The sequence below is a fragment of the Astyanax mexicanus genome, chromosome 17 (genome assembly GCF_023375975.1).
Source record: "Astyanax mexicanus isolate ESR-SI-001 chromosome 17, AstMex3_surface, whole genome shotgun sequence".
Taxonomy (NCBI): Eukaryota; Metazoa; Chordata; class Actinopteri; order Characiformes; family Acestrorhamphidae; genus Astyanax; species Astyanax mexicanus.
Window position 1 is genome coordinate 26835556 of NC_064424.1, and position 17049 is coordinate 26852604.

The 17049-nt window shown below is 36.5% G+C and overlaps 2 protein-coding genes across 10 annotated transcripts in view; one reads left to right on the forward strand and one right to left on the reverse strand.

The window, feature by feature from the left end:
• Positions 1-7096, forward strand: part of cdk5rap2 (CDK5 regulatory subunit associated protein 2) — a 73879-nt gene extending 66783 nt beyond the window's left edge. For 5 of the 8 annotated variants that reach the window (XM_007256572.3, XM_007256568.4, XM_015607671.3 and 2 more), the window contains 6 exons: positions 1209-1399; positions 1583-1711; positions 2710-2848; positions 3627-3673; positions 5070-5115; positions 6474-7096. In XM_007256572.3, the coding sequence (XP_007256634.3) occupies positions 1209-1399; positions 1583-1711; positions 2710-2848; positions 3627-3673; positions 5070-5115; positions 6474-6616 (695 nt within the window). In that variant the 3' untranslated portion in view covers positions 6617-7096. The remainder of the gene's footprint in view (positions 1-1208; positions 1400-1582; positions 1712-2709; positions 2849-3626; positions 3674-5069; positions 5116-6473) is intronic. The other 3 variants (XM_049466169.1, XM_007256571.4, XM_049466168.1) reach the window with 1 other exon arrangement.
• A 4907-nt stretch (positions 7097-12003) lies between these two features.
• Positions 12004-17049, reverse strand: part of nup188 (nucleoporin 188) — a 35118-nt gene continuing 30072 nt past the window's right edge. Inside the window, exons 41-44 of one of the 2 annotated variants that reach the window (XM_022676401.2) lie at positions 16957-17009; positions 16690-16819; positions 15045-15236; positions 12004-12667 (exon numbers count right to left, since the gene is read on the reverse strand). In XM_022676401.2, the coding sequence (XP_022532122.2) occupies positions 15057-15236; positions 16690-16819; positions 16957-17009 (363 nt within the window). In that variant the 3' untranslated portion in view covers positions 12004-12667; positions 15045-15056. Of the gene's footprint in view, positions 12668-14431; positions 15237-16689; positions 16820-16956; positions 17010-17049 lie in introns of those variants that run through there. The other variant, XM_007256573.4, reaches the window with a different exon arrangement.

Consider the following 17049-nt stretch of genomic DNA (forward strand, 5'->3'; position numbering starts at 1 on the left):
ATTGATTTATTTAGGAATGTCTCAGTTTTGCTAGGGCAGGGATTCCCAACTTATGCAACTCACAGCCAACCTGACCCACCGCAAACCTTTCCACAGCCCCCTTTTATATGTCATTTAAAACAGAATACAACACAGTAGTCAACCATAGTTTTGGTAGCTTCATTGTAGATGGTGTTTGGTTGTCAAAAATAAAAAAAAATCATAAAAATTGACCTATTTTACGACAGCCGCACATCTAACTTTGCTTCAGCAATGCTAATACAAGAGTTGCAATTCTAACTGCTCTGTAGCAATGCTGGGTTAGACATGCTTTAAATGGGGCTTAAAGATGTATACAATTACAGAAGAAAAATAAGCTAATTAAAGAGCAGTCTCTGGTAAATATAAGTAGTAGGGGTGTCTCGATTTTGATATTTTATTGAAATCAATCAAAATTATGTCATGGTTTTGAACCTCGAAGACAAAAAGAGGATCGATGATCCCTCCCTCTAAGCTACGCAAGCATGTGCGCGCTACACAAATGGCACAGCACACTGTAGCTGATGCCCCGGACATTGTGACTGCTCAAAGAGCATCCCTTTCTCCAGAGAATGTGGACATTCTCATCTTCTTAAAGAAAAACTTGAAAATATAAAAATAACAGTTGTTTTGTCTAGCCTCAAATATGTTAATGGTTTTGGTTCCTTAAGGAGCACCTTTCTCTCAGATAAAGTTAATAATATATCTTTGTTAAAGAAAAAGTCTTAAAGTCTTATTTTTCATGTTTAACAATTATAGTAGGATAGAGTTCAGTTTGTTAAGGCTCTAATTGTTCTATTATTTTTTACATGACTGTTCCTGTATTTTTTTTATTATTTATTTTGCTATGTGCACACTGATGCTTCCAAAAAAAAGCCACTAGATGGCATTACATATATATCTTAATTAAATTATTTAAATTTGACCATTAGTGCCTAATGTGGTGTATTACAGATCACTTTGCATCACTATATCAAGCCCACTTTTTGAAATAAGATATTGTAAATTTGATAAATCAAACCAATGACTGACCATAGACTAATCTAAAACTGGCATAGGCCTCTCTGCTTTAAAAAAAGAAAAAAAGAAAGTCAAGAATTGAATCGAATTGAGGATTTAGAGAATCGTGACACCCCTAGTAAGTAGTAGTTAGTAGTATTTGACGGGTGTGTTTGTGTGCTTGTGTGCAGAAAGCGGGAGCTCTGTGGGGAGTGGTTCTCCAGCTCCGTCCCGGTTGGTGCCGGGACACAGGTTGTGGGCTGACCGGCACGGGCGGCATGTTCTGGGTCTTATAGAGGACTATAATGCTGTCCGCAAGCAGATCAGTGAAGCAAAGAGACTCACTACAGCCATGGATACACAGCTACAGGACAGCAGCAGGGTAAACACACACACAAACTAACTAAAAACATATTTATGCTTTGCTGATCAGACTCTGTTCAGTGTACTGGTTAATAATGATTGTTAATAATTTATTCAATCAATAATATATAATACTGACCGTTAAGTGTCTGTTAATGATTTTTCTTTTCTGTGTGCATGTTCACACATGTTTCTTTGTTAGGGTTTGGAGTGTCAGGCTTTATCAGGCAGCGTGAGCACTATGCAGCAAGTTCTGGAGGAGGCAGGGAGGTCCTTAAAGCTGCTGTGGAGAGTATCATTGCCCTCAGGAGATTTCACAGACATGCAGCAGGTAATGCGTACAAACACTTAACATATATGAAGAGTTCTTTTGACAAAAATAGATAATGGTACAAAACCAGCCAAAAAATAATAATAATAATATTAATAAAAATAATAAAATTGAAAACTAAAAACTAAAAAAGTTATTTTACTATTGTAAAAAATAAATTACGAAATATTACAAAACTGTTAAAGGAATATATTTTAAAAACCTGTAGGAAAATTATATATTGTTAAAAAAAAGGGTTCTTTTTAGCAAACAATTCATTGTTTAACAGCATACAGCTTGTAAGTAACAATGGAAAAAAATTGGAAATGGATTTTTACAAAAAATTATATTTTACAAAAAATTATATTTTACAAATTTCCAGCGCCTTTTTAGTAAATCAGTGCTGGAACAGATGGTGTTACTGCAGCTTTTACACACTGTACACACAGCACATTTACACTTTTATTATAATAACTAATGAAATACAGAGAAACACAAAGAACATTTAAAAGACTCCTGGAAAAAACTGGAAAAACAGGAAAAGGTCTGGCTGACCCACATGGCAACGGCTTTAGCTCAGATTAACACTGGACTAAGTCTCAGGTTCAGCATTGAAAAGAAGAATTAGAGGTCTGACAGGTGAAGTGATGAGCAGAAATAAAGTTATTGCTAAGATGAGAAAATATAAATGCATCTTGTCTTAAAAAAAATAGGTGTTCTACAACTTTTGACCACAAGTGAAAGTTTAAAGGATAGCACCTATTTGTGAATTAACTTTTCATATATTTCTCACATCTACAGTGTAGACAGCACACAGATATACACTCACTGCAGTGTTGTATTGTAATGAAGTAGTAAATTAAATCTATTACTATACTTTTTGTGTGTTGTTACTGACGTATTTCCATTTTGTGTGACTTTTTATTTTAAATCGTTTCAACATTTAAAAATATCTTACTTTTAATTTCAATATATTCTCTTCTGCCAATCTCTTCCCCTCTCTACTCTTTGTTTCTCAGGATGAGATGTTAAGGAATGAGATCTCTCGGCTGAAGAGCAGGTTAGCTCAGCAGGAGAGGATGCTGACAGGTGCTGTTAAACGCTTGCGCTCCACCAGCCAGCTTAAAGAGGGCATGGAGCGGATCATCATCGACCAGTGTAAGACACAAACACACACACCCCACAAATTATGTACACTATAGGGACAAAAGTTAAGGGACACCTACACATTATACTTCTTTTAGCATCCCATTCTAAAGCTATAGTCTTTAAAGGAGAAGTCTGTGTGAAGTTAACTTAAAACACGATAATGAGTACAAACTTTTGTTGAATAGCCCACCTCTCGGCACCCTCAGCATACTGAAATATTAATATTAAAATCAGTTTTAGCCAGTGCTTCCAACAGGCTTACAATGCTAGTGATGGGGGCATAGCCTTACTCGTGCAGAGAAACCTCTATTTTTACCCCATTAAAAGTAGCTCCACACTTTAGTGGTAGAATTCTGAGGGCCCTTACACTCAAAACATGGCACTGAGAACTTTAAAAGTGCACAGGTATATTATTAATAAGGCAAGGCAGTAGGATAGGTGGAACAGTGTGCAAAATTAATTCTGTGGAAATGCATGAATTCCAGCTGTTGCTTAAAATATCACTATAATATTAGTGCATTTTCTGCATTATGCTTCTCAGAATTCTGACATAATGCTCTGTAACATCTTTCAGCATTGTGCAAAAGTTGTAAAAGCAGACTGCATGGCTAGGTGCTTGATTTTATAAACGTAGTATCAATTATTAGGAGGTATGTCCCAATACTTTGACAAAGTACATAGACAAAATTGGACATAAATATACATTGGACATAATTTGACAGACACAGTAACACTTCCAGCTCCTCCAGTTTAGGACATTAATGTTTTTTGTTATTTATTTCAACAGTGTCATTGACGCATGGAGTTCTGAAGAAGGCTCGAGGAAACCTGGAGGTAAGTTTGTAACTCTGTTGTAACACACAACCTCTGTTGGAGGCTCCAGTTCTTTCCTATATTGTAGGATCGTCATCATCCAGAACTTAAGCTTCTCACATCTAGAGGTCTTAGCATTCAAGCTCCTCATCCAACCAAAATAAAGACCAAGATGCTTAAAAGTTTAATGTTCAAGATAGAAGCTTTATGTCAACCAGCTTTTTAGCTTGGAGGCATCTGCAATAAACCATCATATATAGCTCTTTTTGACCAAGAGTAGTCTGGTTCTTGAACTGGTTTTGTTTTCTGCTTACAAGAACCTTCGTCCTTTTTGTGGAAAGTTTGTGTTTGCATCAGTTACAGTGGAACCGAGGATACATCACAGAAAACATCAGCAACGCACACAACAGCTCTCGGTTCACCCCTACCTATTCTACCAAAATTGGGTTCCAGTGGGGAATAAACTTTTCAGGTTCCAGAACCTATTTTTGCTGTCAGATTAATCAATATTTTAGACACTGAAAGACTTCATCACTTGGTATGCTCGGTTCAAAGATTCTGTTCTTTTAAATGTGAGGAAAAATGGCAACATTAATTAAATTACTACTTTATTGGCCCAGCGTTTCTGGAATGTGTAGCATGCCTGAAATGCGGGCACTGATGTACAGCTCTGGAAAAAAATAAGAGACCAGTTTCTGAATCAGTTTCTCTGATTTTGCTATTTATAGGTATATGTTTGAGTAAAATGAACGTTGTTGTTTTATTCTAAAAACTACAGACAACATTTCTCCCAAATTCCAAATAAAAATATTGCCATTTAGAGCTTTTAATTGCAGAAAATTGAAATGGCTGAAATAGCAAAATACCTCAAATAATGCAAAGAAAACAAGTTGATTCATAAAGTTAAGAAATCAATATTTGTTGGAATAACTGTGGTTTTTAATCACAGTTTCATCTATCTTAGCATGTTCTCCTCCACCAGTCTTACACACTGCTTTTGGATAACTTTATGCCACTCCTGGTGCAAAAATTCAAGCAGTTCAGCTTGGTTTGGTGGCTTGTGATCATCCATCTTCCTCTTCATTATATTCCAGAGGTTTGGTAAATTTGGTAAAATAAAAAAAAATAATATAGAGCTGTATATTAAAAATGTAAAAATCGACCAGACAAAACATGAAATCATTTGACACAGAATATCTTGGGTTCATACAGTCTGCAATTGAATCGGTCAAAGTAAATGTAATTGAAGTGAAATGTTTTTACACTTTACATTTTCAGTACTGTCCTAACTTTGATCTGTTTTGGGGTTGTATATAATTAAAAATGTTGTGTCTAACCTGTGCTAGTATTCATAGTGACCACTGTAATCTCTCCCTCTGTCTCTCTGTGTTCTGTGTGTAACCCCTCTCTGTCACAGTCTAATTATCTCAGCGTTTTTGGGCTAAAAGGCCTACAGATGGAAGGTTAGTTTTAATTGTGGTGTGTAAGAGTGGGTTTATTGTTGCATGGTATGTTATGGACGAGAGAATTGCAGCATGTGGAATATTCTCTTATTTACTGTGAATGTGTGAGTGTTCCTGCATGAAACTGCCGCTTTAAAACAGGGATGCACTGATAATGCAACCATAATTATTCAGCAAAAAAAAACTCTTTATAGTATATTGCAGTGTTTACTTTAACAGGGGATTTAAAGTAACAGAGACATTTCAGGCCTGAATAAGTTTTGGGAAAAAGAATGCCCAGAAAGTTTCGAAAATGTCATTAAAATCTGATTTACAGTTTTTTTTTTTTGTTTTTCTTTTGTTTTTTCCATTTATCGACTTTTTTTTTAGATAATATTATGTTTAGCCAGATCAGTCATGTCACTTTGCATTAGCTTACTAGCTGTGTGGCTCCCACTCCAATTAGAATTTCAGACTTTAAAATTTAAAGTCTGAAATTTAAAAGAATTTAAGAATTTAAAAGAATTTAGAATTTAAAAGGTTTTTGTCTGTGTTTTGGCTTGTTGTCCACACTGATAAATTAAGTGGTATTGTGTGTTTGTGTGGGCAGGGATATTTTTTTTAAAACACTGAAAAAAATTGTGGATAGTTTGTTCTGTTACTGGGTTTAAATTTGCACAAAATATAAATCCTGTTATAAGGCTGTTTGGCTTCATTTAGTCAGATTTATCTCAAGTTTAAATTTGTATCAGATAAATTCAGTGAGCAGATCATTCATGTTTGTATCTTATTGTGGACACATGACTTAGTATTTCATATTTTATCATGATTCAACACAAATAACAACTTGATAACTTGTATTTTAAGAATTTATTCTTTCACTCAGGTCAGAACTAGTTTTATTGAACGTGAAACCTTTCATTAAAGCATTTAAATGGTTAAATGTTTGGAACAGAGCAGTAGAAGCAAAAAAACTGTTCTGTGATGCTCTCAGGATCTTCAGTAGCTATATGTCACTTAGGGACTTTTGAGTTAAAAGACTGAGAAAGTGTTGTTAGCAACTTTTCAGAGCTTTTAAAGGGTCTGTGACATATAAGTCACCATGGACTCTTTTGGGTTAAGACATAAAAGACAAGGATCTGGTTTTGGCCAGAAACTTTCATTTTGGTGCATCCCTACTCTGAAAGTGTTGACTGTGCTGGGAGAGAGAGAGAGAGAGAGAGAGAGAGAGAGAGAGGCAGGCCTTCATCACTTTCGTCTGTTGAAGCAGTCAGACCCATGGGCCTTCTCCTTTGACCTGCATGGAGTCTCTGATCTTCTGCTTTCTCTGAAACACTCTGTATATACGATGGCTGAAGTGTTTCTGTTTCTTTTCTCAGGAAATCCCACTGAATCACCAGTGACCAATCAACCGACAGATTTCTCCCCGAGACGTGCGTCCACTCCACAGCGAAGATCTGCCAGAAGCTCTGAATCCATTGAGGAGCGTCACAGTGACGCCTCCTCCCCCTGCAGCTGTTAGAAATGTCTGTTGAATATATTTAATCAGTCATTACTGCTGAATCTGTCTGATATTACCTACTGGTAGCAGTCGGCCCGTCTCCCCACTGTCCTTTCCTCTCCTGTTTCCATTAGAGGTACTCTCTCACAGCCGTGGAGATATGGAAGAAATTTGCACTTTGGACAGAGTGATGTACAGGTTTTAGATTTGGCTGTAAATGGATTTTTAAAGTGATAATTCTTTTGGGGTAAAAAGTATTTCCTCCTGTAAATATTTAATCTGTCTTTTAGTTTTGTATTTAAGGAGATTATTTTATTTGAATGGTTTCTTAACATTGCCCTTGCTCACTGCCTGTTTGCTCTTAATGCTGTATTTTATACTGTATTCATTAGAAAAGCACATGTATTGTGACCTGCAGTAACTGCTCAGATGCCTGGAGATTACAAGAGACTGCACACGAGCGGTACACACACAATAAAACAAACATTGGCATTGAATCAATCAAGTGTTCAGTCCTTCATTTAAGAGGAATTACAACAAAGTGAAGACCTTCATATACACCATTTTTTAGCTATATAATTAATCTACAAAGAGATCAAGAGTCTCATCAAGCACTTACCAGTGCATCAAATTCAGAGGTTCTCTGTGTTTACATTATTAACTTTTCTATAATAATTTAATTAACTAATTAATTTTTTCTCTGCTTGGTGTGAAATTGACCAATGGACTTTCAGAAAAAGGACTTACTGCGTTGTAGAATCGTCGCTTGACTTTAAATGCAACATTGTAATCTAGTAAATGCATTTTTCTTTCTTTGTTTTTCTCTGTGTACGTGTTTATCCACGTATAACTCATACACAGACACCGCTGCTCTTTATCCTCGTTTGATTAGGTGTTTTCTGATGGTGGAGAGTGTGTTTTTGCTGCACCAAGAGATGTGTGGGTACAAGTGAAGCATGTAGCGCATGCATAACCAATTTAGCGCCACATATGAAAGGCTATGTTCACATTACCAGGCTGAAGTGACTCAGATCTGATTTTTTAAATGTGCCAAATCCAATTTTTTCAAGTCACATATGAACCACTTTCATATGTGTTCCTAAATTGGATACGTGTCTGATCCACGGAAATGCGACATGAATGTGAACGGTCAAATTCATGTCTTTTTTGCTTTTACGAATGCGCTACGTCACATCTCTTGGTGCAGCTGTGCAGCTATATCTGCAAAAACAGCAAAAGCAAACTGTCTGGCCTTTTTTCTCCTCCTCGACCTGAACATGTACTTCAGACCAGCTGTTTGCTCTCCACTCCAGCAAGAGATGCTCCACATATGAGCTGCTAAATCTTCCATTTCACCTTTGTAAAGCTATGATTTGTCTCTCAAAAAAAATAGTTTTTTGTTGTTTGTGAAGAAGGCAACGTTTATACACGTATCATGTGCGCATGTGAGGCGTTTCAGGAACAGATTCGTTTACATTACACACAGATACAGCTCACTTACAATTGTGAATGTGAACTGTCAAGTTAGCCAAATCTGATCTGACCAAAAAATCAGATTTGAGAAATGTGGCTTATAATGTGAATTTAAAGTGATTTAAATGTGATTTTAAAAAGCCATGAAAAAATGGGCCTATCCCAGCCGGTATCGAGTGGAAGGCTGCATACACCCTGGACAGGCCGCCAATCCATCGCAGGGCAGACAGACACACTGACAGGTTTACTCACATGGGGCAATTTTCAAACTGATTGCCAATTGTGCCATCTTTGGACTGTAGGAGGAAACTGGAGCACCCGGAGGAAACCCACGCAGACACGGGGAGAACCTGCAAACTCAAAGAAAGACCCAGGTCACCCCAGCCGGGAATCGAACCCCGGCCGTCAGGGCCGCTGCTAAGGTTTTGGAGGCCCTAAGCATAACTTGTCAGGGAGCCGAGCCCGCCCCCCGCAAAAAAAAAAAAAACACACACACACACACAAACACAAAAGGTTTACTCAAAATTTTACTATTTATTAAAATTACACATGTAACTGTGAATATTTACAACGTTATAAGTAAGGCCAATAACCGTGAAGAACAGCACAAGAGTACTATTTATAATGTATAAATAATAAATAACTTTCTTAACACCAGCATTAGAAATTACTTAAATAAAAATGCTGTCGATTCCAAACAAAATGAGCTATGAACAAATAATTATGCAAATAAATAAAGACATCATGATAATAATATGATAAAGACTTCATGATAATAAAATAAATACAATGAACAACAAATGCATTAAGCAGTGGACACGTCATTTACACAAGCCAGCCTTAAAGGTTATGAAATTATCGTTTATATTCGTGGTGTATTTATATCAGCCTGTCAAAATCTATAGAGCTGTCTGATCCTGCTGTCATACAGACCATTTGGATAGTGCACTGACGGCATTAGTCAATAGGTAGGCTACTCTGTTTATTAATCAGTCACTAAAAATCTTCAAACTACACTACTACTATTTGCAAACGTGCCACATGCCTTGCAATACCCAGATTAGTTTCTAGTTAAGCGTTTAAAGCTACCAAATCAGCAAAGCCAACGTAACTAGCTCAGGCAACACCACTGAACATGAAGTAATCAAAACTATTTAAACCTTTAACATCGAAGTTACTCACCAGAAAGGGATGCATGGGCCTCATCTTTCTGCTTCTTTTTCTTCTTCTTTTCAGCTCCAGACTCAAACCGTCGCTTCATAGTTGAATTACCATTTAGTAGCAACTTCGCGCTGTGAACTTGTCTCCTGCCAAACTCAAGTAGCGTTGCTACTTTAGTTAGGACTAAGGTTGCCAGATAAGTTACGATTTTCATCCTATTTGTTTATTTTATTTTAAGTTTTTAACTTACACAAATATTGCACTGGACGAGTTTTTGTATAGAATGGCCACATACACTTTAAAAATGGTTAAACATGCGCAAGATTTAGCGCCTCCATGCATTTTTTGATTATTTATTTGACTGGACAATGTGACATCTGGCAACAACCAACAGAGCAAACCGAGCCGTGCCATTTCAGGCAATAGGGGTGGGGGCATTATATTATGCACAAAAATAATAACGTGCCGCTTTTAAGTAGTGGAGTAGGTGCCCCATGCAACGTTTAAAGACAAAAAAGATGAGCGTATCATAAATAATTCACATTGGGTTTTAAATTTAATAATGTCATAATTTCAACACATTTCATTCTCAGTCAATTTGGCTCCCTGCAACTGCAAAATGGTTGAGGCCTAACGCTGGCTGCGTTGTCTGCGTATGCAGAGCGGCGGCCCTGCCGGCCGTCTCAAGTATGTATTGCTGCAGACTGGAGCACCTGCAAAGAGTGCTTACCGCCAAATGGGAGGTCCACCAATAGTATATGGCTCGAGAGCGCGTTTGTGCGCGAGACCTCTCTCACCACGGCTCCGGCGAATGTCATAATAAAAGTCTTCCGTGATTGTTATTACTATTACATCAAATTTAATGTTATATAGAATGTACTATTATATTATATTATATCATATTATATTATATGATATTATATAAAAGTCTACATCGTAAGGCAGGGAGACCTCACTCAACACAGCTCAATTTCTCTGCCGAATGCCACAAAAAAGTCCTCCGTGATTAAAAGGCTCATGGATGTCAATAAATATGTTAGACAACAATTAATGATTATTTATATTTCTTAAATGTCAATATAATAAAATACGTGTAGTGTGTATGTATGTATAACATTATTGACTATGAATAAACAACTGCTATTATTATTTAGATCTTTACTATTTTATAATTTGAAAAATTCACAGCATGGCAAATGTTTACAAGTTTTAAATAAATAAAATGTGGTTGCAATGTGCACAACGTGCTTTTAGACTTTTAGAAAATGCATTTAAAATAAATTAATTAATTAATTTAATTAATGTTAAATAAACATTTAACAAACAAAATAGATTAATTAATTAACCTTTGGGATTTTAATTTACAAGCACCAAGCACCATCCTACTTGGAGGTAGGCTCCGCCTGTTTGGAGGTATGTTCCTCCCCTTTGGAGGTGCTCCAGGCAGCAGCTATACCCTTCTCGCAGAATTCGGCTCCGCTTTGCGAGCAGAAACACCACCCAACTGTTGTAGTGAAAACAGCGCTTATAAATAAATTAACAAACACGAAAATGAGTAATTTGAAAATCTGTAATTTCAGTTCGTTTTCTTTTTTTAATGACTGTTTTTATTAGTCTCAGTTAAGGAGAACTTTCACTTTCAGTTTTCGTTATTTCGTTCGTTTTCGTTAACAATAATACTTTGTTACTTAGGTATATGGTGATTTCTCAGGCCATAGCTTTATATAAAATAAACAGAACACCGGGCGTCTGCGACTCGTCGGCGGATCGGCGAACGTCTTTCAGTAGTTCATACTGAGCGACAGCGCGAGCGCCGAGGTTTTGTCGGCGATCAACGAAAAACTTTCGGCGACTAAAAAACTGGCCCAAAATGGTGTAGTGTGAACCTGTGATAACCAGCCTGTTAGTAAAAAGTCTGTGATTTGTCTTTAGGTGTGAGAGAGTGTCAGACTTTAGTTCTGTTAAGTTTTCAGAGTCTTTTAAAAGTTGTGTAGTGTACGGTTAGCACTTCACTAGGCGCTTCTTAAGGCATGTGGCGACCCATATTGTTATGTAATGTTTTCATATGTTTTTCTTGATAATTCAGTTTTCGTTGGGTGTATTAAACAGCCTGCATGAATATAACAGAACTGTAAATTGCATTTATTTAAAAAAAAAAAAGATTTAAGCAATAAATAAATAAATTCAACTAAATTACCATAACCTGGTAACATTACAGCGACTTAGCAAATTCAAATATCCTACCTAAGCTTCTGCTGGGAGCATTTTTGTCCAATTTCTTTTTTGTTTTGTATTTTTACTTTTTAAATATTCAATAGGGAAGCACGGTTTGACAAGGTAGCACAACTTGTCAGAACATCAGATTACACAGTATTTTACACAGCCCAGGTAAATGAGGTGTTTGTTTCATCTTTGTCCTGGTTCTGAGAGCTGCTGATAACCCTGGTGGATGAATTCCTCTAGTTCTTCCAGGTCGCTGAGGAGGTTGAGTGTGTGGGGTCTTCATGAGGAATGTAAATAGTTTATAAATAGTTTAGTATTTTGCACACTGTGTCTCAGAGTGATGTGCATTAGTGCCTCATGCACTCATCCCTAGTCAGTCCTTATTGAGTTCCTGAGTGTTGAGTTGAGTTTTGAGTTTCACACAAAGCGCAGGCAGATGCACAAATCCACTATTTGCAAAGAACGGAACCTGCTGTAATGAAGGTTCAAAAGAAATAGAGTATTTGTCATTCAACCAAACACCCATATTAAAAACAACAGCTGAGAGAAGAGAACCTCTAAATCCTTTATTTTATTGTAGAAACAAACTACAATGTCAAAAATATCATTTCAGGTGGTAGAAATATTGGCATTCCGATGAAATATCCACTTTTATAATATAAAAAGCATAATATTTAGTAGCTGGAAAGCATAATAACAGAAGCACATACAATACAATATACACATCAAACAATACAAACAGACTGATATCACTACATGAGGAGTTCCCGGAAAAAAAAAGACTATTACAAGCATTTTTTCAGTGAAAAATGTTTTATGTGGTAAATAAACGCTAGGATACAGATTGCATTGGAGGCAGAGGTGTGAAATGTCTCTTTTATTTTATTTATTTCACTTTACTGGATTGTTAACATCAGACAGAGTTCACCTTTAGTGAAATAAGAGCTTAACCAGCACCAATTAAGCTACTGCACTGGATTTCACAGAAACCAGCCTATAAAACTAGGCCTGTGGAAACTGGAAAACACCTAGAATAATTTGACCTGGTTATAAACAGAGGCTTAGAGAGCTCAGTGTAAGACAGGAAGCTGTGCTCTCCTCACGTTCACTTCGAGGCCTGAAGCAAACAGGGCTGCATCAAGCTGAGGATGCTCTGGTCTCTTGGATGTTCTTTGAGGCGTGTCTTATGTGTGTTTATTTGGTTCTACAGCAGCCCTGCAGAATACAGAGTATATTAGAAATGTGGTGGTGTTTCACTGTTGGCACTTGCATGATAAAAGTTATTTAAATGCGTATCAGACAATTACAGAATCTGCTGTAGAGTTCTTTAGACCTTTCAGTTTGGTCCGAACCTAAACAGCAGTTGTGAAAAGTAGTGATAAAGCAAATATTTGGCAAACAAAAATATTGACATTTGTCTGAACAATAGTTATACTGATTTATACTAAACAGTTCTACTGTCTCATTTAACCCTTTCAGACCTGAATTTTCTCTAGTGATGGAAAAAAAGTAAGATAGATGGATTTCCATTGCATTGGAAGCCTATGTGTAATTTCTTATAGTTAATTTTTTTATTTCAGAAACCATCCCTAAATAGCTGGCGTATTTTGATGAACAACAAACAGCTTTCAAATAGTGTTATGTGCAACAAAACTTTAAAAAAAGAATATAAATCATGTCCATTGCAATGGATGCAGTGTCTGAAAGGGTTAAGTCCTATCTCAATGTTTTCTCTAACAAAATAATGTAAGTTTATTTTATTTTAAAATATGTAAAAACTGTGTTTAGTATAAATGTTTCATTTTGTTCTGTTTCAGACAAAAACATTTTTGCATCTCCGTTTACAACAAAAGAGCAAAATTTGGTTTGACCAAAAAAAAAAAAAATTCAGACTTTCAGAACAATTACATAAAGTTTAGGCACGTTTTCATAAACTATTAAACAACAGAAGAAAAGGCACCAGTGCACTTCCCTTCTTGCGCACACATGCCACATACTGCTGTATCTACTGTAACTGTAGATTATTTAACAAAAGAAAAGCAAGGCTAATCTCTCATGCTCAATCTGCTGGGTGAAACATGCTCTGAAATGAGGATTAATTCTGGTAGGGGGACAGAAAAGGTCACTTGCCCAACTGACGCCATTCTACACACCAGACATTGTGTTCACATACACTTCTTTAGCCCTATCTGGACGGGATTTATTCTCGTCTGGAACGATTATGTATGTGTTTTTTTCTCAGACGTCCTCTGAGAAAATTACAGGCTGGATTGCCTACTGTTTTTGAACTCTGTGGTCCTCTGGTATTTTACACACCGTAATTACACTTTGGGTGCGCTTTTCCACAGAGATCCACATAAACGCAACAATGAGTATAAATGGAGGAGCTACTGAAGGCGATGTCATGTGACTGGTCCTCCTGTTTTTTCAATTGCAGTCGGGATGCAGGAGTTTTATCACTTAGTAGAAGTGTGAAATATTTTTCACAGACGTCCCCCTGAGAAATGAATCCCGTCCAGATTGGGCTTTAATCTGATTCCTGCAGAACGTCAGAGTTTGTCAGTGATCTGCATTTAAATCCTTAAGATTCAGTGTCGCTCCAGAACGTTTGGTCACCATCTCTCTGGTGCGACGTTAAATGATGCTTGTTTAATTTTGGGATCACTGTCTGTTTACACGCATGTGCAGAAAGTGAAGAGTGAGAAAACATGCACTGAGAAATATGATTATTGAGCTAAAGTTCAGCTCTCCTTATCAGACTTCTAGAATCTTGCTTTGATCCAAGAAATCAGAATAAGCTGTTTACATGACTACTCAAATAATCTGCCAACAGTACTACAGACTACGCACGTGTATGTAAATGTCTTTAGGGTAAAGTATAGGGAGATGAAGCACATATATGTGATGACAGAATTAAGCACTTTAGTAAAATTAACTGCAGTGTGGAACCAAAATGAAACAGACCAAAAACAAACAATGTAACAAAATCCAAATCAAGCTTGTATTTTTTTTTTTACCAACAATACATTTTCCAAACGCATGATGTTCAGTTACAAGAGAAATTCAGCACATAAATAGTTTATATTTAAGCAAAGTACAACAACTGCAAGACTGACAATAGGCCCTCATCCTTATTATGTTATTATGTATTCTTCTGAGCCCACAGTGCAGCTGATATGTTTGTGTATGTAAAAACACAGTAAACACTCTGTAATTACATTCCTCAATGTAGATCCACATCCAAAGAAGCAAAGTCCTGTTTTTATTTTAAATAAATGTGTATGGATCAGAGAGGCGAGGTCTTGAGGACTTGAAGTTATGCTTTGGCACCCCAGTGGAAGAAAAACAACGGTCCCTCATCAAACTGAAAAATGGTTCTTATTGGTTCCACATGGAGAACATCACAGTGAACATGTGCTTTATTTTTATGTGAATCAAAATGCAGAAGATTCAAAAAGCAATTCTTCATTTTGATTTCAGGGCCCTTAAATCTGTGATGGGTCGGTAGCTGTTTTAAACGAGCATTAGAGCATGTGTAACGCAGAATGTATAGATGAATGTATGTACAGAAAACGTATATATGTGTGTGAACCTGTGCCCCCCCTCAGCGCTGGACGTGCCGTACGAAGGCCTGCACCAGCTGGATGAAGGGTTCCTGGCCTTCCTGTGTAACTTTAGCTCCTGGGGTGGTGGGTTTGGTCTGAGGGGAAGGCAGCAGGCCGCTGGCCGGGGAGGAGGGGGACCCACGGCGGAAAAAACGGAACAGCGTGGTCAACAGCGTGCTCTGCAACACATGAAAAGGAAAATTTGATTAATGAATATTAGAGCTGTCAAATTAAAACAGAAAAATAACATTAGGAAAATTAACACATTAAATTGGCTTCATTGGGGCCCCCTTTGACCCAGTGCTATAGTTCAAAGATCAACAAATTCAGCTCGGAAAACAGTTAGCATCGGCTAACATGCTCTATTCCTGCTATTATCAAACATCAACCATTAATTCAGCTCGGAAAACAGCATAGCCAGTTAGTTCCTAACTATAATGGCTAATAAAAGACCTATAAGAACAATAATAAAGAACAATTGTTTTAGGAGCTATTTTGTTTTATTTTATTTGGAATTTAAGTAAACTTTTGATCAAAATATGGTCAGATATCTAAACTCTTAATATTTGTGTCTCATTTTTAAGCAGGGCTGGTATATTTTATTATTACAGAGCAATATAACATATTCCAGCTATTAATGTATTTGAGTTAAATTACTGTTTAAGATGTATTTGAGTAGCCTAGAATCTCCTGAATATAATCTTCTATAGTAGTTTTGTAATGTTTAGCTGAATAAAGGTGCATCTTGGTTTTATAAGATATACAGTATCTTTTACTAAGTAAGTTCACAACAGGGAGCTTTTAAGTCAAAAACGGTTATTTTTAATAGACTTAAAAATTAAATGACTTGTTTAGTTTAAAATACTTTAACAAAAGGTTATGATTGTGATACATTTAGCATTAAACATTATACATTACACATTACACATTAAGCACAGATTTCTTTAAAATCACTTGACAGCACTAATAAAACATAATATGCAAATAAAGATTGTTTTTTTTTTGGTTAAACATCACTTAACACATGGAGATGATTATGTAGGCCTGTAACGATTAATACATTTTTGTTGGATGACATACTGTGCAAGATTAACAAACAATTGTCATTTAACGGCCATTAGATAGTACAATTACACATTTAACAACAATTAATAAATATTTAAGAACATTTAATTAATAATAGTTTGAGATATGTACTTTTTTTCGACCAATGTTGTCACTGTTTATGTAATCACTGTTACTGATGCGTTAGTCGTTCTGCAATTTCATTTATGAAAGTCAGCAAAAAAAGCTTTTTAGGTCATGTTAATTTACTGTATGATAAGTCAATAACGTATTCACTGTGATAGGGCTAGTTTAATACTGTACTTTATAGGCTAATTCGGTGTAGGCTAGGCTGTGCATCTCACTGTTTGCTACACACCAGAATAATGCCTTTTATATGTCAGGATCCTAGTGACCATGTAGATCAGATATGAGTAGCTCCCGTTCTGTGTGGCTGAATTTCTGAATTCAGCAGTTTATTACCAGGTTTAATAAGTCTGATCAAGCAAGGAAATCAGTAAAGTGCTGCATGTGAGTAAAGTGTCTGTACAAACTGTGGAGCATAAAAAGTAAATCTAATAGACTCACCAGTTCAGAGCTGAGCTCCTGCTTGACTCTCTGTTTGTCACGAGGAAGAACAGCTGGATCCTTCAGACAGCGCATGGCCTGAGAGATCAGCACATAGAAACAGTTCTCCATTGAGAACATCAGCAGTGACCTGAACAAGACCAGAAACAAGCAGGGCTTAAAAACATGTATAAAGAAACAGACAGGAAAGTAGTTTAAACACAGATTAAGGGCACATTCAGGACTAGAAAACAGACCAACCATGTTTTACAGGTAAAGATTTCTTACTTCAGTGCTTGTGTTTCTTCTGAGGAGACAGCTGGCTCCTTCTTCTTCTCGATCTAAACAACAACAACAAAATATATATATATATATATATAT